Below are 27,128 nucleotides of genomic sequence, written 5' to 3'. Positions count from 1 at the left end.
ACCACTCTTACACAAATTATTGATTTTCTCTGGTTCTAAAGCATATTTTGAAAATCTGAGACGACAGGATTGTTAAGAAAAGGATAAGCTTGAGAGCAGGCATATTTATTTCATTTCATTTGCGATTTTTAGAAATCGCTAACGTTGCGTTATGGTAATGAGCTTGAGGCTTTAGTAACGTGACCGCATGCGGGATGGGGCGGACTATGAGGTTAAACTCTGTCAAGTTGGATGGGGAGTGTCACTGCACAGCTAATTTCAGGTCTCTCCAGAGATGTTCAATCGGGTTCAAGTCCAGGCTCTGGCTGGGCCACTCAAGGACATTCAGAGACTTGTCCCGAAGTCACTCCTGTGTTGTCTTGGCAAGGTGCTTAGTGTTGTTGTCCTGCTGGCAGGTGAACTTTTGCTCCAGTCTGAGGTCCTGGTGTTCTGGAGCAGGTTTCGTCGAGGATCTCTCTGCGATTTGCTCCGTTCATCCTTTCCTCGATCCTGACTGGTCTCCCAGTCCCAGCCTCTGAAAAACATCCCCACAGCATGATGCTGCCACCACCATGCTTCACCGTAGGGATGGTGCATGGTTTCCTCCAGACATGATGCTTGGCATTCAGGCCAAAGAGTTCAATTTTGGTTTCTTGACACCAGAGATTCGTCATGGTCTTAGTGTGCGTTAGGTGCCTTTTGGCAAATTCCAAATGGTCTGTCGTGTGCCTTCTACTGAGGAGTGGCTCCCGTCTGGCCACTCTACTATAAAGGCCTGATTGGTGGAGTGCTCCAGAGACGGTTGTCCTTCTGGAAGGTTCTCCCATCTCCACAGAGGAACTCTGGAGCTCTGTCAGAGTGACCATCAGGTTCTTGGTCACCTTCCTGACCAAGGCCCTTCAACCCCGATTATTCAGTTTGGTTGGGCGCCCAGCTCTAGGAAGAGTCTTAGTGGTTCCAAACTTCTTCCATTTAACCTGTAGCGTCGAGCAATCCCGTATCCGGGAGCATAATTATAGCCTCAAGCTCTTTACCATAACGCAACGTTAACTATTCATGAAAATCGCAAATTAAATTAAAGAAATATATTCACTCACAAGCTTAGCCTTTTGTTAACAACACTGTCATCTCAAATTTTCAAAATATGCTTTTCAACCATAGCTACACAAGCATTTGTGTAAGAGTATTGATAGCTAGCATAGCATTAAGCCTAGCATTCAGCAGGCAACATTTTCACAAAAACAAGAAAAGCATTCAAATAAAATAATTTACCTTTGAAGAACTTCGGATGTTTTCAATGAGGAGACTCTCAGTTAGATAGCAAATGTTCAGTTTTTCCAAAAAGATTACTTGTGTAGGAGAAATCGCTCCGTTTTGTTCATCACGTTTGGCTAAGAAAAAAATCTGAAAATGCAGTCTCTACAACGCCAAACTTTTTTCCAAATTAACTCCATAATATCGACGGAAACATGGCAAACGTTGTTTAGAATCAATCCTCAAGGTGTTTTTCACATATCTATTCGATGATAAATCATTCGTGGCAGCTCTGTTTCTCCTCGAAGCAAACGAAAAATACACGCAGCTGGAGATTACGCAATAATTGCAACGGAGGACACCAAGCGGCCACCTGGTAGATGTAGTCTCTTAAGGTCAATCTTCCAATGATTTGCCTACAAATACGTCACAATGCTGCCGACACCTTGGGGAAACAACAAAAAGTCTAAGCTCATTCGTGACCCATACACAGCCATATAAGAAGACATTGGAACACAGCACATTCAAAATCTGGGGCACTTCCTGTATGAAATCTCATCTTGGTTTCGCCTGTAGCATTAGTTCTGTTGCACTCACAGACAATATCTTTGCAGTTTTGGAAACGTCAGAGTGTTTTCTTTCCAAAGCTGTCAATTATATGCATAGTCGAGCAGCTTTTTGTGACAAAATATCTTGTTTAAAACGGGAACGTTTTTTTATCCATAAATTAAAAGAGCGCCCCCTATATCCAAGAAGTTAAGAATGATGGCAGCCACTGTGTTCTTGGGGACTGCTGCAGAAATGGTTTGTCTCCCTTCCCCAGATCTGTGCCTCGACACAAATTATTGTTAATTCTAATATGTTTTTGTTAATATTTTGTGTCTTCTCACTTTTGCTAATTGTTAATTTCACTTGCTTTGGCAATGTAAACATGTGTTTCCCATGCCAATAAAGTCCTTTTGAATTGGAGGGAGGGAACACCTACAATGAACAACTGTTTTTCTGTCCCTCCACTACTCAACACTCTCTTGCTTATACAGTATGTCCATCTCTCTCTGTTTCTCTTTGTAATCTTAACTGTTTATTTTTCTCCCTTACTTCCTCTGTCTCTCCCCTTTATCTCTCTCTGTCTCTCTGCTCACTATAAATGGGAAACATGTTGTTGAAATATGGAACGGTTATGACTCCCTTGGGATAGTTGTAGACCACATTATCTACCAAGAGAATTCTCTTCGATTATAATCACAGTCGTGTACAACCCCCCCAAGCAGACACCTCGACGGCCCTGAAAGAACTTCATTGGACTCTATGTAAACTGGAAACCACATATCCTGAGACTACATTTATAGTAGCTGGGGATTTTAACAAGGCTAATCTGAAAACAAGGCTCCCTAAATTTTGTCAGCATGTCGATTGCGCGAGCCGGACTGGTAAAAATTCAGAATCATTGTTACTCTAACTTCTGCGACGCATACAAAGCCCTCCCTCGCCCTCCTTTCGGCAAATCTGACCACGACTCCATTTTGTTGCTCCCAGCCTATAGACAAAAACTAAAACAGGAAACGCCTGTGCTCAGGTCTGTTCAACGCTTGTCCGACCAATCCTATTCCAAGCTTCAAGATTGCTTCGATCACATGGACTGGGTTCCGGATAATGTCGAACAACAACATTGATGTATATGCTTATTCGGTGAGCGAGTTAATTAGCAAGTGCATCGGTGATGTTGTACCCACGGCGACAATTAAAACTTTCCCCAACCAGAAACCGTGGATGGATGGCAGCATTCGCACAAAACTAAAAGCACGAACCGCTGCTTTTAATCAGGGCAAGGCGACTGGAACCATGACCGAATACAAACAGTGTAGCTATTCCCTCCGCAAGGCAATCAAACATGCTAAGCTTTGCTCGCTTTGATGACAACACAGTGCCACCAACATGGCCTGCTACCGAAACCTGCGGCCTCTCCTTCATCGCAGCCAACGTGAGTAAAAGATTTAAACGTGTTAACCTTCGCAAGGCTGCTGGCCCAGACGGCATCCCTAGCTGTGTCCTCAGAGCATGCGCAGACCAGCTGGCTGGTGTGTTTACGGACATTTTCAATCAATTCCTATCCCAGTCTGCTTTTCCCACATGCTTCAAGAGGGACACCATTGTTCCTGTTCCCAAGAAAGCTAAGGTAACTGAGCTAAACGACTATCGACCCGTAGCACTCACTTCCGTCATTATGAAGTGCTTTGAGAGACTAGTCAAGGATCATATCACCTTAACCCTACCTGATACCCTAGACCCACTTCAATTTGCTTAGTTCCACAGACTACACAATCGCAATCACACTGCACACTGCCCTAAGGAATACCTATGTAAGAATGCTTTTCATCAACTATTGCTCAGCATTTAACACCATAGTACCCTCCAAACTCGTCATTAAGCTCAAGACTCTGGGTCTCGACCCCGCCCTGTGCAACTGGGTCCGGGACTTTCTGACGGGCCGCCCCCCCCCCAGGTGGTGGGGGTAGGAAAAAACATCACCACCCTGCTGATCCTCAACACTGGGGCCCCATAAGGGTGCGTTGTCAGCCCTCTCCTGTACTCCCTGTTCACCCATGACTGCGTGGCCATGCACGCCTCCAACTCAATCATCAAGTTTGCAGATGACACTACAGTGGTAGGCTTGATTACCAACACAGATGAGACGGCCAACAAGGAGGTGAGGGCCCTCGGGCCCTCCACATTGACGGGACAGTAGTGGAGAAGGTGGAAAGTTTTAAGTTCCTCGGAGTACACATCACAGACAAACTGAAATGGTCCACCCACACAGACAGAGTGGTGAAGAAGGCGCAACAGCGCCTCTTCAACCTCAGGAGGCTGAAGAAATTTGGCTTGTAACCAAAAACACTCACAAACTTTAACAGATGCACAATCGAGAGCATCCTGTCGGGCTGTATCACCGCCTGGTACGGAAACTGCTCTGCCCACAACCGCAAGGCTCTCCAGAGTGTAGGGAGGTCTGCAAAACGCATCACCGGGGGCAAACTACCTGCCCTCCAGGACACCTACAGCACCCGATGTCACAGGAAGGGCAAAAAGATCATCAAGGACAACAACCACCCGAGCCACTGCCTGTTCACCCCGATATCATCCAGAAGGTGAGGTCAGTACAGGTGCATCAAAGCTGGGACCGAGAGACTGAAAAACAGCTTCTATCTCAAGGCCATCAGACTGTTAAACAGCCATCACTAACATTGAGTGGCTGCTGCCAACATACTGACTCAAATCTCTAGCCTCTTTAATAATTAAAATTAGATATAATAAATGTATCACTAGTCACTTTAAACAATGCCACTTTATATAATGTTTACCCTACATTACTCATCTCATATGTACAGTATATACTGTACTCTATACCATCTACTGCATCTTGCCTATGGCGTTCAGCCATCGCTTATCCATATATATATATATATACATTTTCTTATTCATGCCTTTACACCTGTGTGTATAAGGTAGTTGTTGTGAAATTGTTAGATTACTTGTTAGATATTACTGCATGGTCGGAACTAGAAGCACAATAATTTTGATACACTCGCATTAACATCTGCTAACCATGTGTATGTGACCAATAAAATTGTATTTGATTTGAGGGGAGGTATTATGGGAGGGAGTGAGTGGGTCACACAAGGGGTGGAAATCTTCAGGGTCAACTTTTGTTGACATACATGGGCTTTGGTACAGAATGTAGAGAGAAAGGTGTGTGTGTGTGTGTGTGTGTGTGTGTGTGTGTGTGTGTGTGTGTGTGTGTGTGTGTGTGTGTGTGTGTGTGTGTGTGTGTGTGTGTGTGTGTGTGTGTGTGTGTGTCAGCTAATACCCATAATTCCAAATTCATCAAAACTGAGTGCTCAGCTGTGGTATTTGATCACATGATTGGGTCACATAGTCCACTAGGAAAACTAACACGGATTAATAATTCAACACGTCCCCACAGTACAACACACACACACACACACACAAATTACACAGTACAAGACCACCCACATAAGAGCATCTGAAATGAGGTCGTTTTGTACCCTATAGTGTTGAATAAATAAAGGTACTGGGATTAACTATTCCTCCTCTTTCATATATATTCAAATTACTTAACTTACGTATTAGTTTGAATTACCATTCATTGATGTTGAGTCATTATATTAGCATGGGCTTGTGAGTGCACTGGATGTTTTCGTTAGATCGGTTTATCCATTGGTGACTGTAGTTTTAACATCAGTGGGCTGTGTGTGTGTTATCGAGAGAGAGAGAGAGATAGAGAGAGAGAGAGAGAGAGAGAGAGAGAGAGAGAGAGAGAGAGAGAGAGAGAGAGAGAGAGAGAGAGAGAGAGAGAGAGAGAGAGACCATCCATTGTAAAAACAAACTATGTCTATTTATGTTCCCTTTTGTACTTTAACTATTTTCACATTGTTACAACACTGTATATAGCCATAATAGGACATTTGAAATGTCTCTATTCTTTTTGAATTTTTTTGTACATTTATTGTTGTTTATTTCACTTTTGTTTGTTATCTATTTCACTTGCTTTGGCAATGGAAACATATGTTTCCCATCCCAATAAAGCACTTTGAATTGAAAAGAGGATTACATGTACATATGTTGATGTATTTCCCAGTGACAAACTCTCTGCTTTTTCTTTCTCTTCTATTCTCTTTCTCCATCCCTATGCCACGCCTGCTGGAGTTGCACTTCAAACCCATTTCAGCCATTTCACTGTTAAATAGCTACTTCACTATTTTATAAAGTTTCTCCTTGAAATGTTACCGTTCCATTTCATTACATTTAAAAAAAAAACATTTTAGTCATTTAGCAGACGCTCTTATCTAGATTCACTTACAGCATTGAGTTTTATACATTTCATACTTTTTTCAAACTGGTCCCTTGTGGGAATCGAACTTGTGGGAATATTTTATTCGATTTTTTATTTGATCCCACAACCCTGGCATTGCAAGCACAATGTTTTACCAACTGAAGCACACAGGACCACATTACATAAAGTTTCTCCTGAAACCGAACCTTCCTATTTACTGTTCTGAGATGCACTCATGATGAAGCTGGAGCATAATGGAACGTGATGGGAGATGTACTAGCAAAGTAACATACTGTACTGTTGGAATGGTCCTCAGCCAGGCGGAAACAGCCCATTGTCTCTCCACAGACAGGTACCAGACATCTGTTCCTGTACACTTCTATCCATCCCTCCATCCCTCCATCTCCTCCTCACCTACTTGCTGCCAGCCAGGGGGGGATTATGGGTAGAGTTCAGAGAGTGTTCATCAGCCTCAGTCTTTATCACAGGCACAGGTCCACTATCACCAGCTGAGCAGCAGATTCGGAGGTGAACACACACACACACACACACACACACACACACACACACACACACACACACACACACACACACACACACACACACACACACACACACACACACACACACACACACACACACACACACACACACACACACACACACACAGACACAGACAAACACAAACAAACAAACAAACACTGAATGACACGGCCCGTGGCCCATAATCCTCTCTGATTCAGCCAGGTCTGGCAGATGCAGCTGTATTGCTTGTTTGTTCAGCTCTGAGGTAATCTGGCTGGGTGCAGGAGAGGGGTCAGTGGGGTGGTATGGTGTGACTGAGTCATGCTGTACCTGCGCCATAGCTGAGGCTGTGGCACTTAGAGAATATATGGGACGTGTTTGTATGGGAAATGTTTTTTAAAGGGATAGTTCACCCAAATTACAAAATGATATTGGTTTCCTTACCCTGTAAGCAGTCTATGGACAAGGTATGACAGCAATCCATACATTGGTTTAGTTTCCCTTGCACTGTTTCCACATGCTAATGTTTTAGCATTTGTGGCACAAATCCCATTCAAGTTAAGATATTAGTATTATTTCAAATCAATTATAAGTGAGATTGTTGAACTTCACAAAAAAATGTAGATACTTGCGGATTGTCATGACTGTCCTGTTAGGATCCAAATAGGTCAGGTCAGCTTTGCAATAAACAACTTTAACCAGACCCCCTCTCAGCTGCAGAGGGGGGAGGAGGGAACTGGTGCGGGTTAACACCTCACACCCTATTGTAAATAAAGGACAGAACATTCAGCATTTCCCTCCAATGTTCACCAGAGGAATGTTCCTTTGTTTTAAGAAGACTTTTCCCGTCGAAACTCTAACACGTTCTAAAGCGAGTACTGGAACAATATTTCTAAAATAGAATGTGGGGAATGGTCACATTGTGTGTTATTTTGTGATATCATTCAAAATGAGTTGTGCATGAAATATGAAAATTAAAGTGTTTTTGTTAAGAGAGGGACATGATTTTAGGAGCCATAAGAGATAATAGTTATACTTAAGGTAGAGGTGGTAATGTCACCTCCTGGACAATCACTGGGACGGCTGATTAGCTGTCCTAAGTAAAGTATCTAGAAAAGCAAATTGAAGTGGAACCATTCTACTACTCCTTTCTAACCACCGCAGTATGCTACTCTCATCACCCCGCTGGGAACTATCGACACGGCTGGCTAGCCTATCTTCAAAGAAGCATCTTCCAGAGTGAATGGAAGGACAATAAACTTGTAGTTCTGTTCAGGACTACACAACAAGTCACCGGATACCGGACGACGGCAGAGGAGAACAACAAGAAACCCCTTTTGGACGATCAGAGCCTTACAAGTGTAAGCCTTACAAGCGTACGCCTTACAAGTGTATCCAAGATGGCCCTGTCCACCAAGAGAAACCAAGGCTTTTCACGTAAATACATTCATGATTTCTTACTCCAAGCGGGCGGTGGTTCGTGTGTAAAGTATAGGAGTGCTATCAGTGAGAGTAGTCTCTAAAATGTAACAACGTTAAGTGTCTCTGTCCCTTTCTCTCTCTCACCCTCTCCATGTCTTTTGTAAGAAGCAGCCATATTGTTGTCAGTCCACTAGTGTGTATGTTCATCCTGTGTTACCTTTTAATTAGCTAGTAAATAAATCATTAAACCAATTTATGTAGTACTGAATCATAAGTAATGCTCAAGTTTTTGCTGATGCAAGGAGGTTACGACTGTTCAGAGTGATGATATGATAAGAGGTTATGATTAATAAGTTGACTGTGTATAGATGTAATATGTAAAGACCTTTGGAGTTTAGTTTGGGAAATGGTAACTCTTTAACCTCTTGCTCCTACCTGACACGCAGGCGTCCCATCTAGACATCTGGAAATGCAAATGCGCTACGCTAAATGCTAATAGTACTAGTTAAAACTCAAACGTTCATTAAAATACACATGCAGGGTATTGAATTAAAGCTACACTCGTTGTGAATCCAGGCAACAAGTCAGATTTTTAAAATGCTTTTCGGCGAAAGCATGAGAAGCTATTATCTGATAGCATGTAACACCCCAAAAGACCCGCAGGGGACGTAAACAAAATAATTAGCATAGTCGCGCTACACAAACCGCACAAATAAAATATAAAACATTCATTACCTTTGACCATCTTCTTTGTTGGCACTCCTAGATGTCCCATAATCACTATTGGGTCTTTTTTTTTCGATTAAATCGGTCCATATATAGCCTAGATATCGATCTATGAAGACTATGTGATAAACGACAAAAAATAGCGTCTTATAACGTAACGTCATTTTTTTCAATTAAAAAAGTCGACGATAAACTTTCACAAAACACTTCGAAATACTTTTGTAATGCAACTTTAGGTATTAGTAAACGTTAATAAGCTATCAAATTGATCACGAGGCGATGTATATTCTATAGGGGTTCGTCTGAAAATAATGTCCGGGTAAATCTCAACCAAAATATCCGGTCCGGAGACCTGAAGAAATGGGCTGTCTCTTCTTCGTTTGACCAGGAAACAAAGCCTAGGCAAATGACAAGACTGTTGACATCGTGTGGAAGCTGTAGGAATTGCAATCTCGGCTCCAGGTAATTTGCTTTCCCATAGACAATTCATGCAAGTGGTGCACTGATATATTTTCCAATTTTCAGTGATCAGATTTTCCTGCGCTTTTCGATGAAACGCACGTTGTGTTATAGTAACAGTCGTGATTTAACCAGTTTTATAAACGTCTGAGTGTTTTCCATCCACACATACTAATCATATGCATATACTATATTCCTGGCATGAGCAGCATGGCGCTCAAATGTTGCGCGATTTTTAACAGAATGTTCGAAAAAGTAGGGGGTAGGAGTAACAGGTTAAAGAACCGCTCTCGTGGTGCCCCAGATCCTAATGAGTTAATTGTTGAATGATTAATTTAATCGGGTAACAATTAAACATATTTAGGTTGATTAGATAAATAACAGTCTTCAGATTATTGTCAGAAGCCAAGTCACAACAGGATGATTTGGACATGATGAGCAAGAAATGCTAAGATTGGTCCCATGACTTGAATGGGATTTGTGCCACAAATGCTAAAATGTTAGCATGTGGAAAGTGGAACTAAACCAAAGCATGCATTGCTGTCATACCTTGTCCATAGACTGCTTACACGTTAAGGAAACCAATGTGTATTTTTTTTACTTGGGTGAACTATCCCTTTAAGTATTTATCTGTATTAGTGTTTGTAGGATATTGTTTTGTGTGTGTAAAGGTGTTTGTAGGTGTGTGTAAAGTGTTTGTAAAGGAAATGTCGGTGACGGTTTTGCGTGGGAATGCTCAAGCCCAGGCTCTTGGCCTACAACTGAAAGTCTGTGATCCTTTTTTTTGACTATGATTCTCTATTTTTCCCTCTCTAACCCTACCCCTTTCAACCTTTTCAACCATAACCCAAACCCCTCACGCAGAAATGTATGCGGTTCAACCCAAACGCAACCGTGTGGGTTGCCAAGCAGAGGATCCTGTGCACGCTGAACCAGAGTCTGAAGGATGTGTTGAACTACGGCCTCTTCCAGCCCGCCATGAACGGACGAGACGGGAAGTTCCTGGATGAAGAACGCCTCCTCCTGGAATACCCACAGCCAATCAACAAAGGAGTTCCATCTCTGGAGGTACAGTGCCAGCAAATCACTGAAGTTGTTACATATTTAAAACGCTGTGATATTTGTATTTCTGTTTATCATGGATCCCCATTAGCTGCTGCCAAGGCAGTATAATGTCACCATACAACAATATAAATGTGTGTGTGTCTCTTTGAAGTCTGCGTTGTTCCATAAAGTGTAGTTTTATCCGTTTTTTAAGTCTGATTTTATTGCCTGCAGGAGTTACTTGATGTGCAACAGAGTTCCATGTAGCCACGGCTCTATGTAGTACTGTGCATATTCCAGAGTCTGTCCTGGACTTGGGCACTGTGAAGAGACTACTGGTAGTATGTCTTGCGGAGTGTGCATGTGTGTCCGAGCTGTGTGCTAGTCATAGAGACAGTTTGTTGCCTTTAACATGTCAATACCTCTCACAAAGACAAGTAGTGATGCAGTCAATCTCTTCTCTACTTTGAGCCAGGAGAGATTAAGGTTGGGTGGTATACCGTATTTTACAATATACCGGTATTCATGCACGGACCAGTTTAGATGTTTATTTTACCTTCTATACGCGTATTTGAATGTTTGGTTTGTTAAATGCGATACGCCGTGTAAAAGGTACATTTGTATAGTTTACTTCGATACTTGAGTCAACTCTCTCCGCTCTCTCTCTTGTTGTTCATCGGCCACGAGACAATTGCATTCAGTCTGCATGTTGAATGTGGTACATGCAACAATGTTGATGACAACAACGCTGCTTTCACTTTGCTTCTTAATATAAATCCACTAGTGTTCTATAATTACACTATTCATTTGTGTTTCTTACATCTGCAAACAGCTAGTTTGACATAGCAAGTTGGGCATTAATCTTGTCAGCAGTTAATTCTAATAGCTCGTTAGCTGGCTAGCTAAATGTACTGAGTCAATGTAAACATAATTAGCTATACAGTCTGATCAAATAAAATTAACTTAAATTAAATTTGATTTGTCACATACACATGGTTAGCAGATGTTAATGCGAGTGTCGCAAAATGCTTGTGCTTCTAGTTTCGACAATGCAGTAATAGTCTTATACACACAAGTGTAGGGGGATAAAGAATATGTACATAAAGATATATGAATGAGTGATGGTACAGAGCGGCATAGGCAAGATACAGTAGATGGTATCGAGTACAGTATATACATATGAGATGAGTATGTAAACAAAGTGGCATAGTTAAAGTGGCTAGTGATACATGTATTACATAAAGATGCAGTAGATGATATAGAGTACAGTATATACGTATACATATGAGATGAATAATGTAGGGTATGTAAACATTATATTAGGTAGCATTGTTTAAAGTGGCTAGTGATATATTTTACATAATTTCCCATCAATTTCCATTATTGAAGTGAGCTGGAGTTGAGTCATTGTGTTGGCAGCAGCCACTCAATGTTAGTGGTGGCTGTTTAACAGTCTGATGGCCTTGAGATAGAAGCTGTTTTTCAGTCTCTTGGTCCCAGCTTTGATGCACCTGTACTGACCTCGCCTTCTGGATGATAGCGGGGTGAACAGGCAGTGGCTCAGGTGGTTGTTGTCCTTGATTATCTTTATGGCCTTCCTGTAACATCGGGTGGTGTAGGTGTCCTGGAGGGCAGGTAGTCTGCCCCCGGTGATGCGTTGTGCAGACCTCACTACCCTCTGGAGAGCCTTACGGTTGTGGGCGGAGCAGTTGCCGTACCAGGCTGTGATACAGCCCACCAGGATGCTCTCGACTGTGCATCTGTAGAAGTTTGTGAGTGCTTTTGGTGACAAGCCGAATTCCTTCAGCCTCCTGAGGTTGAAGAGGCGCTGCTGCGCCTTCTTCACAATGCTGTCTGTGTGGGTGGACCAATTCCGTTTGTCTGTGATGTGTATGCCGAGGAACTTAAAACTTTACTACCCTCTCCACTACTGTTCCATCAATGTGGATAGGGGGGTGTTCCCTCTGCTGTTTCCTAAAAGTCCACAATCATCTCCTTAGTTTTGTTGGCGTTGAGTGAGAGGTTATTTTCCTGACACCACACTCCGAGGGCCCTCACCTCCTCCCTGTAGGCCGTCTCGTCGTTGTTGGTAATTTTCCTATGTCCCTCAGTGTGGCACTTGACCGTATGACTGGGCAGTAGTCCAGGTGTGACAAAACTAGGGCCTGTATGACTTGTTTTGTTGATAGCAATGTCAAGAAATGAGAACAGTGATTTAATACAGACAGAAATCTCCCCATCTTTGCTACCGTTGCATCAATATGTTTTGACCATGGCAGTTTAAAATCCAGGGTTACACCAAGCAGTTGAGTCTGCTCAACTGGATCAATTTCCACATTATTCATTACAATGTGTAGTTTAAGTTTAGGGTTTAGTGAATAGTTTGTCCCAAATACAATGCTTTTTGTATTTTTCTATATTTAGTTTAATATTTGCCATCCATTCTAAAACTGACTGCAGCTCTTAAGTGTCGCAGTGATTTCAATTGCTGTGGTAGCTAACATGTATACTGTTGAGTCATCAGCATATTTAGACACGCAGGCTTTACTCAGTGCCAGTGGCAGGTCGTTAGTAAAGATTGAAAAAAGTAAGGGGCCTAGACAACAGCCTTGGGGAATGTTCGACTCTTCCTGGATTAGGTTGGAGAGGCTTCCAATAAAGAATACCCTCTGTGTTTTGTTAGACTGTTAACTCTAAATCCATAATATAGCAGGAAATGTAAAGCCATAACACAGATTCAGCAGATTACGGATCGATAATATCAAAAGCTGCACTAAAGTCTAGCAAAACAGCTTCCACAAGCTTCTTATTTTCAATTTCTTTCAGCCAATCACCAGTCACTTCTGTAAGTGCTGTCCATGTTGACTGCCCCTCCACATAAGCATGCTGAAAGTCAGTTGTTCATTTGTTTACTGTGAAATAGCATTGTATCTGGTCAAACACGATTTTTTCCAGAAGTTTACTAAGGGTTGGTAGCAGGCGGATTGGTCGGATGTTTGAGCCAGCAAAGGGTGCTTTGCTCTTCATGGGTAGCAGAATGACTTTTGCTTCCCTCCATGCCTGAGGGCACACACTTTCCTGTAGGCTTAGATTGATGAGATGGCAAATAGGAGTGGCATTTATCATTCTCTATCATCCACAGTAATTTTCCATCCAAGTTGTCAGACCCAGGTGGCTTGTTATTGTTGATAGACACCAATAATTATTTCACGTCTTCGACACTTTACGGAATTCAAAATTACAGTGCTTGTCTTTCATAATTTGTTCACTTGTGTATGGATGTGTAGGTTCAGAATTTGTTGTTTGTATGTTAAGCCTAAATTTGATAATCTTGCCAATATGAGCCATCTGATTCAATGAATGATGGAACTTATATTCATTGAATTGCTATTCTTTTGCACACTAACGGTGTGTACAATGTATATGTATTTACGCCCGTATGTCATTGTTGTCTGTTGGAATCCCCAATCGTCCTCAATCATCCTCAATCATCCTGTAGGGTTCATCAGAGTCTCTGGTTAACTTTCATTGAAGTCACAATGTATTTCGTGGTGGTGAGGGTAGGCAACATCAACTCTGCCACGCTGACCCTCAACAGGGGGGCCCCACGGGTTTGTGTCTGCACTCCCTGTTAACGCCATGACTGCGTGGCCACGCACGACTCCAACACCATCATCAAAATTGCTGATGACACGATGGTGCTAGGCCTGATCACCGGCGACAACGAGACACCCTACAGGGAGGAGGTCAGTGACCTAACATTGTGGGGCTGGAATAACAACCTTTCCCTCAACGTCAGTAAGACCAAGGAGCTGATCGTGGACTACAGGAAATGGTGGGGGGAGCACGCCTCACATCAACGAGGCTGTAGTGAAACAGGTCGAGAGCTTCAAGTTCCTCGGTGGTCAAATCACTAAGAACTTAAATTGGTCCACACTCGTTAAGAAGGTGTGACACCGCCTCTTCCCCCTCAGGAGGTTGAAAAGGTTTGGCATGGGCCTTCAAAATCCTTAAAACCTTCTACAGCTGTACCATACCATTAGAGCATCTGATTGGCTGCATCACTGCTTGGTATGGCAATAGCACCGTCCTCGACCGCATGGTGCTACAAAGGGTGGTGTGGACAGCCCAGTACATCACTGGGGACGAGCTCCCTGCCACCCAGGACCTCTATATCAGGCGGTGTGAAAGGAAAGCGCAGAAAATCCTTAAAGACTCCTCAACCCCCCTGTTCTCTCTGCTTCCGCAAGGTAACCATCAAGTCTGACACCAACAGGTTTTTTGTTTTACCTTGTTATTTTTAGTATTACATTGGTATTGATTACTGGTTGGGGTTAGAGCTTGCAAGAAAGGCATTTCATTGTACTTGTGCATGTGACATGAAAACTTGAAACTTGAATATAAACAGCAACACCACCCCTTTTGGCATTCCTGCCACATCCCTGAATATGTTGTAACCATGTATTGCTACCACTGTATCATCAAATATATTATCTAAGTGATTTTCAGAGATAGTATATGAATGTTATCTGTTACTACTCGATTTCATGAATCTTGTATCTTAGGCTACTTATGTTAATGTGGGCTATTTTTAGCGCTTTCTGGGATACTCGATTGCTTGATACTTGATTGCTTTTATTGCTTTACTTGGAGGCTTATCAGACAGTGATATTTATGTTTGAGCTGATAGTGGAGGGTGAACTGCACACAGTGGGCTTCCTACTAGGGCACACCGCCTCAGTGCTAACAGTATAACTCAGGTTCATAGCCGCGTGATTCCTGCTGACAATAGCTGTTGGATTGACAGAGGCATTCAGGGGAATTAGAGGAACATACATCAGGTTACTTACATAATGATTTCCAACTCCCCTTGAACAATGTACATTTGCAGCGGCACTACAACAACTCAGCAACACAATGATAACGATCATCTGCGCAGGGTTAGTCACTGATAAGTAATTGTCTCAACGCGGCCTTGAAATGCGTGCACCAAATTCCTGTCATTCCTGTAGAACATCCTCTGTTTCCAAAAGGTGTCAAAGTTACCATTAAAAGTTAGGCCAGCAAAGCTACAGTAGACATTTTTGTTGCCTTAATTGGTTTAGGTGACCCCTCGAGGACCGATGGGAGGTGGGGCCCAATGACCCAAGTCAGCTGTAGAATCTATCGTGGCTGACGAAGTCTCAGACACCCTCACGGTCCGATGAGGGGGAGCTCTGTAGATCTGAACCCGAGGTAGGATCCCCCTGTGTTGGAAACAAGGTAGAGGATGATGGCGCGGCAACCTCCAAGGCCAGTACTCCTCAGCCAATGAGTAAAGTTGTTCGATTTTTAGAGATGGGGTGCAGTACCCCTCAACCAAACGGTATAATTGGTCCGTGTGGATCAATCAAACCCCCAACTCTAATGTTGTAAGCATCTTGCTCCAATCAAGTGAGCAAATCAGTACCAGAGATTTTATGTTGCAGTATCCCTCAGCCAATCGATAAAGGCGCCACTCCTCTAGACACATTGTTTTAGCCAATCGATAAATAAAGAGGTCCATTTTTGAAAGAGTTTTACTCCCGAGTCCCAACCAATTAGATTGCTACATGACACCATGTCATACATAACTGATTGACCAAAATCAATTGTTTTCTCTATCCTCTATTCCACAGTTCCGCTACAAGAACCGAGTCTACAGGCAGCCCCATGTGGAAGAGAAGCAGATTGCCAAACTTCACACCAAGGTGAGTGGTGTGGACAAACTTCACACTCTGTCCCAACAACCAGCTGGGGTCTCACTGCACACATGCACACAAACACACACACATACACACACTGTTGGGAGCAACAGAATTGCTGGAGTGTCACTGTATCTCACTTTATCTCACTGTCAACACACAGACACACAAACATATTGAGTTATGTCAGCTGTTATCACTGTTAGCCTCTGCAGTCTCTCTCTAGTATCCTGTCTGCCTGTCTCTCTCCACTCTCTACTCTCCAGTCCGCATGTCTACTCTTTACTTTCCGTAAGAGTCAAGGAGGCATGTCATGTATATTTCATGTCTCGCCTGTGCCCACTTTACCTGGATCCTTGTGCATCTGCTCACACATGCACAAATGCCCGTAACCACACAAAATAAGCATTTTGCATATCTGCCCCTGGTTCATGTGGTGATATGGAGAGAGGAGATTGGCAGTTATTTGCTCCACAGGTGTCAACCACAGAGATTATTATTCAATGGACGTATATTTCATGACTCGCCTGTGCCAAACTTTACCTGGATCCTTGTGCATGTGCTCACACAAAATATGCATTTTGCATATCTGCCCCTGGTAAAATGTTCACTGGCTGTATGAGGAAAATATTAGGAATACATGTGTAACAGTATAATTTTAAACCGTCCCCTCGCCCATACCCGGGCGCGAACCAGGGACCCTCTGCACACATCAACAACAGTCACCCACGAAGCATCGTTACCCATCGCTCCACAAGAGCCGCGGCTCTTGCAGAGCAAGGGGAATTACTACTTCAAGGTCTCAGAGCAAGTGACGTAACCGATTGAAACGCTATTTAGCGCACACCGCTAACTAAGCTAGCCGTTTCACATCCGTTACACATGTTAGATAACAATAATGAGTAAATGACAAAAGTAACTTGATGGCGTGTCCTTTCCTTTCTAATTGTGTTGTTATAAATGTGTTTATGCTAAAGCAGTGCACACCTTTGTATTATGGGCCAATTGAGCAATACTGAATTGAGAGAGCAATATCCGATGGAAAACGAAGGGAGAAGGAAACAGAGACGATGGGAAGTGAGCTCATGCTGGTTTCTATACTGGTGTACAGTTCCATGTATTGTATTTCTGACACATATAGATTGACTCTGTGATGGAGCAGATGTAGGTGTATACAGGTCCACCCCTTACTATGTTCTGCTCTTTCCTCCTCCCCACATTTCTCTCTTTCTCTACCTCCATCTCTTCAAAGATTCTTATTTTTGTCCTCTCCTTCTCTCCCTCACCCTTTCCTACCGAACAGCCCTCCCTCCCTTCTCCCTCTTTTCTACTTCTCCATATTTTCATCGTCATCCTCTTCTCCTCTCCTCCTTTCCTCATCTCCTCTCTTCCTATTGTGTTTTGGGAGCTGTTCTCTTATCTATTTATATCTGGCCCGGAAAGCAGATGAGAACACTCATCCCAACTTGCACTCCATGCTCCAATCAGCACACCCCAATCATTCAATCTCTCTCTCTTGTCCTCTCTCCCCATTCTTACGTCCCTCTTGTTCTCCCTCCTCCATATCTCTGACCCACACATGCACACACACACACACACACGCACACACACACACACACACACACACACACACACACACACACACACACACACACACACACACACACACACACACACACACACACACACACACACACACACACACACACACACACACACACACACACACACACACACACACACACACACAGAGACACTCTCTCTCTCGCTAATTCTCCTTTTGTTCTCGCTCTCCATCTCCAGGCCAACTTGAGAAAGTTTATGGACCTCATCCAGCACCACCAGGTGGAGAAAGTATCTAGGCTGCTGGAGAGAGGGCTGGACCCCAACTACCAGGATACAGAGACTGGTGGTAATACTACACACACACACACATGTACACACTCACACATCATGAACACAGGTGGTTTGACATAATCACAGTGCTAACAAGATAGATGCTGCTGAGAAATACCCCCGTGGCTCCTCACATTTAAATCCTCCCACCCACTACCAAGACGGCACAACCTAGGCCCTGATCAATCCAAATTGGTTTTTAAATTAACACACAGATCAATGGCGACTCGACTCAACTCTACTCAGAGATCTGTACCATTAGCTTAGGGGAGAGAGGCCATAAGCCTCCCTGTGTGGTGCATACAGAGTTAGCAACAGGGGATAAGAAAAGGGTAAGAGGGAGCGGAGATGAACATTACAGAGTTCAGAGAAATTGCTGTTACTTATACTCTATTAGAACTGCACAAACTACCTTCGCTATCAGTCCAACCCAATGTACTCCTTCTCCTACAAAGCAGAATTTGTACTGGCATTATGTACTGCCAGAATGTACTCCAATGCTCTGCCCATCAATTCACTAAGAAAGGAGGGTAATTTGGGGACTAAGAGGGGGTTTATTCAGGTTTTAAAGCGATCAAGTGCAGCTATTGGAGGTATTAGGGCAGTAAAGGGGTCAAAAGATTTTAATGAGTTAGTTAGTTAGAGGTATTAACAGCGTTTTAAGAGCTGGGGACACAGCATTGTGTGAATAAAGTACTGGACAAGCTGGATAAATGCAGAGCAAATGCTGCCTTTTAGTTAAGGCTTATAAAGAAGTACGTAAAGGAAACCGGTGTTAGGGCTTGTAGCAGGGAAATTGAAGGGGTATTAATGGGATATAAGTGGTATTGGTAGATTAAGCTTTGTTGCTGTGAGATTGAGGGATAAGGGCAGCTTGTAGAATTAGCGCTCAATTACAGAGCTCTGGCTCGCTATTGATTTTGGCTGTAGAAGTACACACACAGACATGGACATAAGCATAGCCAGGCACACACACACGGCACGTTCTGTTCTAAATCCCAAGCTAATTACATCACAATTACATTGGGCTCAGATGTAGGTCGACACCAATTGACCCCAAAGATTTCCACCCACTGTGTCGCCCAGACACCACCTCCCTCTGTCTCTCATGCAATTATTCCATATTAATTTGAATTGATGGAGTGCATTTCCAAATCTCACAGAGTAATTGGTATCTTCGTATGCCTGTCTTAAAGGTGTAATGTGGAATTGCTACATCCAGGTTTTGGACTTTTGAATGAATGATATATGCCTCGTGAGTTTACTGTCGTGCCCCATCAGAACCCACAATATATGTTTTTTTTTTTACTCCGTTGCTTCTAAAGAATGTGATCGTAAACGTACACTGTTTACTTTTAGGACGTGGTTAAAGCTATCATTTTGATCTCATGGATCATGGATGGTCAGTCCTTGGTCAGTCCTTGCATCCGTAGCCCTGTTCATTCATTTGAAAGTGGTTCCATTTCTCCAGCCATTCCTCAGCTGTTTACCAAAACAAGTGGTGGGGTTTCCCGCGTTGTTGTTTTGAATTTGCAGATTGCCCCTTTAAATGAACGCACTTTGCCACGATGACACTTTCAGTGTTGCAGTATCATTCATGACAACCGTATACCGCTGTACAGTAGGACATGGTCTGAGCCTGCTATATGATTGTTTGTTTTTCTATGTTGTTCAGGTCTTTTAGTAACACAGTAGATAGAGTATGTTAAAGGACAAGTGCAGTCAAAAACACGACATTTGAAGAGCTATTTGAAAAAAAATGCCTGACATTTCAGCCTGTTTTGGTGGGAGGGAGTTTTGGCCTGCCTGGTGACATCAAATTTGTTGATATACCAATAAGAGAGAGATTTCCAAACCAAACCTTTCCAAAATTCTTGCTTGAGAAATTCCTCTTTGCTAAGAAGCTATTTGTGTTTCTTCCTGGCCATTTTAATTGAAAACAATCACGTTTCTATCCAATTTGCGACAGATTTTCACACAAATGTGATGCGTTTCCACCAAACTGACTTTGCGCCTAGTAATGCACATAGAAATCACTTTTGCCGATAAATTCCCACGTACCAAATGAAAAATCCAAGTTAAATGGGTTTCCATCATATTTTCAACTCCACTGATGGTTTTGTCACAAAAACGTTATTATAGCAAATGTTCCCACTCTGGTCTTGACACATACGCTTTAGTCAACAGCTCACAGATACAGTGTGGGGAAGCTACCTAAATTATGAGATTATCATAAATAAAAGAGATATTATTTCTTTTTTTTTCAATTTGTCGAAAGGCAGTCGAGCATTGATCACCAGAATAAGACCCTCAGCGTTTTTTGGAACATCAAAGAGCATCAAGTTAGTCACCGTGCACTTTCACCATCCTGTGAAGTTCATCCTAACTTATTTCATCTGTCGTTTAATAAACTGCATGCTTTTCCCGAGTCGTAGTGGGAGGACCACACAGCATGTCATCGCGTGACTCCCATGTTTACTTCGAAATGATGGTTATTACATCAACATTTGAGCATAAAGGCTTTTCCAAAGCCATTTCTCGCATTATTCACTTTACCGGAACAAAAAGAACCCACCATGTCGAATGAAAAAAGGATCTGTCTGCATTAACAAATTGTACCGGCAGTTTCCATCAGACCCAGTCGTGACTTTTTTCATGCGTCAAGAAATTCAGCCTCGTGGAATGGTTGGATGGAAACGTGGTTCGTAAGGTTCTTAATTGCTACCCGGAAATGGTATTGAGACGGGAGAAATATGGCTACTATTGGACCTCTAACCAATGTGTCATGGCCATCATAAATCCACTTATTGACCCGTGGACGGACATCAGTCTAGATGGATGAGTGGTCGAGTGTGGATGAATTGATGGGATTTCGTGTAGCTGCAAGTGATTGGATGATGAATGACACTGACAGAGGTAGAGAAAAGTGAAGATGAACAATAGAGGTAAGGGAGGACCACTTCGATTCCGGAGGACGTATGACTGTGTAAGCACAAATGAATGGTGTTATTGTCACGCCCTGACCGTAAGAGAGCCTTTTAATGTCTCTATTTGGTTTGGTCAGGTTGTAATTTGGGATGGGCATTCTATATTTCGTTTTCTATGATTTGGTGTTTCTATCTTTCGGGCCGGGTGTCTATCGTTGTCTCTGATTGGGAACCATACTTAGGTAGCCCCTTTCCCCTCCTGTCTTTGTGGGAAGTTGACTTTGTTTAGGGCACATAGCCTTTGAGCTTCACAGTTTGTTTTTGTAGTGTTTATTGTTTTGTTCGCCGTCATTTTGATTAAATAAAAGAAAATGTACACTCACCACGCTGCACCTTGGTCCTTTCCTTTCAACAACCGTGACAGTTATCACCATCACTGCTGATCTGAGTTTAATTGATGCACATTATTCTCTCCATGTCTATGTTATGTTCTGTTGTCTGTTCTGTTCTGTTGCCTGTTCTCTTGTCTGTTCTATCTTGCCCTGTTCTGTTCTTTTGGCTGTTCTTTTCTGTTGTCTGTTGTGTCTGTGTTGTGTTTCCTCTACGCAGTGGTGTAAAGTACTTGAATAAAAATCATTTTCGTCTACATCCGGTGAATTGCAGAGCGCCAACTTCAAAAAATATTTAATTTTCATGAAATCACAAGTGCAATACATCAAAACACAGCTTAACTTGTTGTTAATCCAGCCAGCATGTCAGATTTCAAAAAGGCTTTACGGTGAAAGCAAACCATGCGATTATGTGAGGACAGCTCTCAGCAGACAAAACATTACAAACAGCTAGCAGCAAAGTAGATTGGTCAGAAAAGCAATACAATTAATCACTTACCTTAGATGATCTTCATATGTTTGCACTCACGAGACTCCCAGTTACACAATAAAGATTCTCTTTATATCCAAAAACCTCCATTTGGTTGGCGCGTTTTGTTCAGTAATCCATAGGCTCGTGCGGTAACGACGGGCAGACGAAAATTCCAAATAATATATATATATATATATATAATAGAAACATGTCAAACATTTTTAGTAATCAATTCTCAGGTTGTTTTTACAATAAATAATAAATAATATTTCAACCGGACGGTAGCCTTTTCAATAGAAGAGAGAAAGACATGGTCTCGCTCCCAGCGCCCGCGCATGCACAAATCTATGGACATCTGGCTATCCACTGACACGATGTGATCATTCTCGCTAATTTTTCAGAATAAAAGCCTGAAACTATGTCTAAAGACTGTTCACACCTTGTGGAAGCCATAGGGAAAGGAATCTGGTTGATATCCCTTTAAATGAAGGATAGGCTTGCAATGGAAAAGAGTAGTTTCAGAAAAATAGCACTTCATGGATGGATTTTCCTCAGGTTTTCGCCTGCCATATCAGTTCTGTTATACTCACAGACAATATTTTTGACAGTTTTGGAAACTTTAGAGTGTTTTCTATCCTAATCTGCCAATTATATGCATATCCTAGCTTCTGGACCTGAGAAATAGGCAGTTTATTTTGGGCACGCTTTTCATCCAAACATCAAAATACTGCCCCCTAGCCTAAACCCTAAAGAGGTTAAATAAAGAGGTATATTTAAAATCAAATACTTTTAGACTTTTACTCAAGTAGGATTTTACTGGGTGACTCACTTTTTTTCTTTTTTGTCTTTTTTTCTTTTAAGTATTCTTTACTTTATACTCACATTACATTACATTTAAGTCATTTAGCAGACGCTCTTATCCAGAGCGACTTACAAATTGGTGCATTCACCTTATGACATCCAGTAGAATAGTCACTTTACAATAGTCAAGTATGACAATTGGGTGTGGCCCCAGAGGCAGAATAATTTTAAGACCCATGATCTACACTGTATCCTGTCTATGTCATTCTACAGAGACCCCCCTGACATTTGCGGCCCACCTGGATAACGTGGTGGAGATCATAAAGATTCTGAAGAATGGAGGGGCCCACCTGGACTTCAGGGCCAAAGACGGCATGACGGCCCTACACAAAGCTGCTAGGTCCAAGAACCAGGTTACTCTGACGGTACGGACACACACACAGCCACTCACACATGCATACTCACATGAACACACACAACATTAACCCTGCCACTCTTATGGTTACCCATACATTGTATTGATACGTATTGTATTTGTGTTAGGGTTAGGCCCCTACTCTACTACCACATATCTACAACACAAAATCCATGTTTGCGTGTGTGTATAGCGCATATGTGATTGTGATTGTGTATGCATTTGTCTGTGCCTGTGTGTGTGTCTCTTCACAGTCCCCGCTGTTCCATAAGGTGTATTTTGATCAAGATCTAATGTCAATATGTGTGTGCCTGCCTGCATGCCTGCGTCTGTGTGTATGCGTGTGTGTTACAGACCCTGTTGGAGCTTGGTTTGTCTCCAGACTATAAGGACAGCCGGGGTCTGACGGCGCTCTACCACACAGCTATGGTGGGAGGAGACCCGTTGTGCTGTGAGTTGCTGCTACATGAACACGCCACCGTCTGCTGCCAGGACGAAAACGGCTGGCACGAAGTCCACCAGGTACACACACACACACACACAGGCATACACACACGCACACAGGCACACAAACACATGTTTGTGTGCGCGTGCTTGTGTGCGTGTACAGATGGTTGATAGCTCTCCTAGACCCTCTCCCTTCCTGTGCTACTCTGATTGCTATCAGCTCTAGCCAGCAGTAACGTCCCTCTTCCTGACGTACTGTGCTTTCTCTTCTCTAGAACATGGCACTGTCAACGTATCAAACACAACTCTCCTCTAGGTTAGCCTATCAGTTAACTATCATCAAAACGCATTTACATCCTCCGAAAACGAGCCTTGCCCATGTGCTACGGAAATGCCTCCGCTTCCTTTGCGCTCTCCTCCCTCGCTCCCCCACTGACTCTCTTTCGCTCACTCTCTGTCAACCTGTTACTCTAAATTACTTTGGATTTGTGTAGGTTTTCAAATTATACTTTGACACATCTTTCCTTATTTGGCACTGGTTTCTTTCTACATCTGTTCACTACATCCCCCTAGAACTGATTCTTCCATCTGATGACTGGGTTCAAACTAAGGACATAATATCCTAAACTCCAGGGCCCCAGTGCTGCCTACTCTGCAGAACACGGACACCTAGTGGACGTGGCATGTAACTGCAGCCTGACTCTAGGGCAAAGCAAAAGCAGAGACTATTCTATAGCTTGTGACACCATGTGTATTATATGTTGTATGTTTAAGCAATAAGGCACGAGGGGGTGTGGTATATGGCCAATATACCATGCTAAGGGCTGTTCTTAGGGACGACACAACGCGAAGCGCCTGGATTACAGTCCTTAGTCGTGTTTATTGGTCATATACCACAAACCCCCAATGTGCCTTATTGCAATTATAAACTGGTTACCAACGTCATTAGACCAGTAAATAGTGTTTTTTTTATCATAACCGTGGTATCTGATCATAATTATAAAACGGGTGGTTCGAGCCAAGAATGCTGATTGGCTGAAAGCTGTGGTATATCAGACCGTATACAAAGGTATGACAAAACATGTATTTTTACTGCTCTAATTACATTAGTATGTATTCAGACCCTTTGCTATGAGGCTCAAAATTGAGCTCTGGTGCATCCTGTTCCCATTGATAATCCTTGAGACATTTCTATAACTTGATTGGAGTCCACCTGTGTAAATGAATTTGATTGGACATGATTTGGAAAGGCAACACACCTGTCTATCATTCTTAAATAGAAGAAGTTTGGAACCACCAAGACTCTTCCAAGAGCTGGTCGCCCGTCCAAACTGAGCAATTGGGGGAGAAGAGCCTTGGTCAGGGAGGTAACCAAGAACCCAATGGTCATTCTGACAGAGCTCCTGAGTTCATCTGTGGAGATGAGAGAACCTTTCAGAAGTACAACCATCTCTGCAGCACTCCACAATTCAGACCTTTATTGTAGAGTGGCTAGACGGAAGCCACTCCTCGGTAAAAGGCACATGACAGCCTGCTTGGAGTTTTCCAAAAGGTACCTAAAGGACTCTCAGACCATGAGAAACAAGATTCTCTGGTCTGATGAAACCAAAATTGAACTCTTTGGCCTGAATGCCAAGCATCACGTCTGGGGGAAACCTGGCACCATCCCTACGGAGAAGCATGGTGGTGGCAGCATCAAGCTGTGGGGATGTTTATTATTGGCAGGGACTGGGAGACTAGTTAGGATCGAGGGAAAGATGAACGGAACAAAGTACAGAGATCCTTGTTGAAAACCCGCTCCAGAGTGCTCAGGAATGCATACTGGGGTGAAGGTCCACCTTCCAACAGGACAACAACCCTAAGCACACAGCCAAGAAAATGCAGGAGTGGATTTGGGACAAGTCTCTGAATGTCCTTGAGTAGCCCAGCCAGAGACTGGACTTGAACTTGATCGAACATCTCTGGAGAGACCTGAAATGCGATGATCCCAATCCAACCTGACAGTGCTTGAAATGATCTGCAGAGAAGAATGAGAGAAACTCCCCAAATAGAGGTGTGTCAAGCTTGTAGCGTCATACCCAAGAAGACTTGAGGCTGCAATTGCTGCCAAAGGTGCTTCAACAAAGCACTGAGTAAAGGGCCTGAATGCTTATGTAAATGTTTTATATTTTCTTTTCTTATGTTTAATAAATGTGCAAAAAAATCTATAAACCAGTTTTTGCTTTGTCATTATGGGGTATTGTTTGTAGATTGATGAGGGAAAAAACGATTTAATACATTTTAGAATAAGGCTGTAAAGTATCAACATCTGGAAAAGGTCAAGGGGTCTGAATACTTTCTGAATGCACTGTATATATACTGTATATGTTTATCTAAAAGGGATTCGATTGTATTATTATACAGATCTACACAACCTGCTCCACATTTTCAAAGTGAAAGAAAAAATATAGAACATTTTCTAAATTAATAAAACAAAAATTTAAACGAACATGTCTTGATTGCGTAGGATTCTACCAACTCAAGACAACTCTTAGGGCAACATATATCCATTGTTTTTGTCAAAATTGCTCAAGCTCAATACATTTGGTTGGGAATCATTGATGGACAGGGATATTAAAACCTTGTCTTGGATTTTCAAACAGATTTAAGTAAGGACTGAGACTTAACCCATTAGGAACACTGAACTCCTCTTTTAAAGCAATCTGGTGTGTCATTGGTTTTAAAACTTCTGTAATTGTCGCTCTGAATTGTAAAACTCTATCCCAGGGTGAGGCATTCAGAAGACTGAGGCAGGTTTTACGACAACTTTCATATTTCTTTTGATCCTGACAAACTCCCCTGTCCCTGCCGGTGACAAGCATACTCACTCAAACCATGATAATGCCCCACCACATTACTTGAGAATACAGATGGTTTCACTCTGTGATGTGTTGTATTGGATTGAAAGTTTTTTTTTACGCCAAAAAGTTAATTTTCTTGCCATGTTGTCTGCAGTATTACTTGAGGGCCTTATTGCAAACATAATGGAGGATTTTAAATAGTTTTTTTTTTAAACACAGGCTTCCTTTTTATCCACTTTGTCATACAGGCCAGTAATGTGGAGAGAATGCAATGTTGTGAAGCGTGTGTCTATACTTTTGTGTGTGTGCCTTCACAGTCACCGCTGTTCCACTAGGGGTATTTTTTATCTGTTTATCAAATCTGATTCTACTGCTTTCATGTGTTACCTGATATTGAATAAAGTTCCATGTAGTCATGGCTCTATGTAGTACTGTGTGCATCCCATAGTTTGTGCCGGACTTGGGGATTGTGAAGAGACCTTTGGTGGCATGTTTTGTGGGTTATGCATGGGTGTCCAAGCTGTGTGCTAGTAGTTTAAACAGACAGCTCGGTACATTCAGCTTGTCAACACTTCTTACGAAAACAAGTCAATCTCTCTTCCATTTTGAGCCATGAGAGATTGACATGCATATAATTCATGTTAGCTCCCCATGTACTTTTAAGTGCCAGCCGTGCTGCCCTGTTCTGGGCCAATTATAATTTTCCATTTTAAAGTCCCTCTTTGTGGGACCTGATCACACTACTGAACAGTAGTCCAGGTGTGACAAAACTAGAGCCTGTAGGACCTGCCTTGTTGATTGCTTTGTTAAGAAGACAGAGCAGTGCTTTATTATGGACAGACTAAGCTACTAAGCTACTCCAGGAATCAATATGTTTTGACAATGACAGTTTACATTTTGTATTTATTTTTTATTTAACTAGGCAAGTCAGTTAAGAACAAAATCTTATTTACAATG

General features: G+C 42.5%; 1 protein-coding gene across 2 annotated transcripts in view; it reads left to right on the top strand.

Annotated features, from left to right (window-relative positions):
- LOC118402907 (SH3 and multiple ankyrin repeat domains protein 2-like) overlaps positions 1–27,128 on the top strand; it is a 251,879-nt gene that overhangs the window by 91,241 nt on the left and 133,510 nt on the right. For both annotated transcript variants that reach the window (XM_052478931.1, XM_052478928.1), the window contains exons 3-7: positions 10,082–10,285; positions 15,919–15,990; positions 17,788–17,896; positions 22,743–22,894; positions 23,239–23,406. In XM_052478931.1, coding sequence (XP_052334891.1) covers positions 10,082–10,285; positions 15,919–15,990; positions 17,788–17,896; positions 22,743–22,894; positions 23,239–23,406 — 705 coding nt within the window. The remainder of the gene's footprint in view (positions 1–10,081; positions 10,286–15,918; positions 15,991–17,787; positions 17,897–22,742; positions 22,895–23,238; positions 23,407–27,128) is intronic.

This window comes from Oncorhynchus keta, chromosome 2 (genome assembly GCF_023373465.1).
Source record: "Oncorhynchus keta strain PuntledgeMale-10-30-2019 chromosome 2, Oket_V2, whole genome shotgun sequence".
Classification (NCBI taxonomy): domain Eukaryota; kingdom Metazoa; phylum Chordata; class Actinopteri; order Salmoniformes; family Salmonidae; genus Oncorhynchus; species Oncorhynchus keta.
This window is presented reverse-complemented; position numbering and strand designations above follow the sequence as displayed.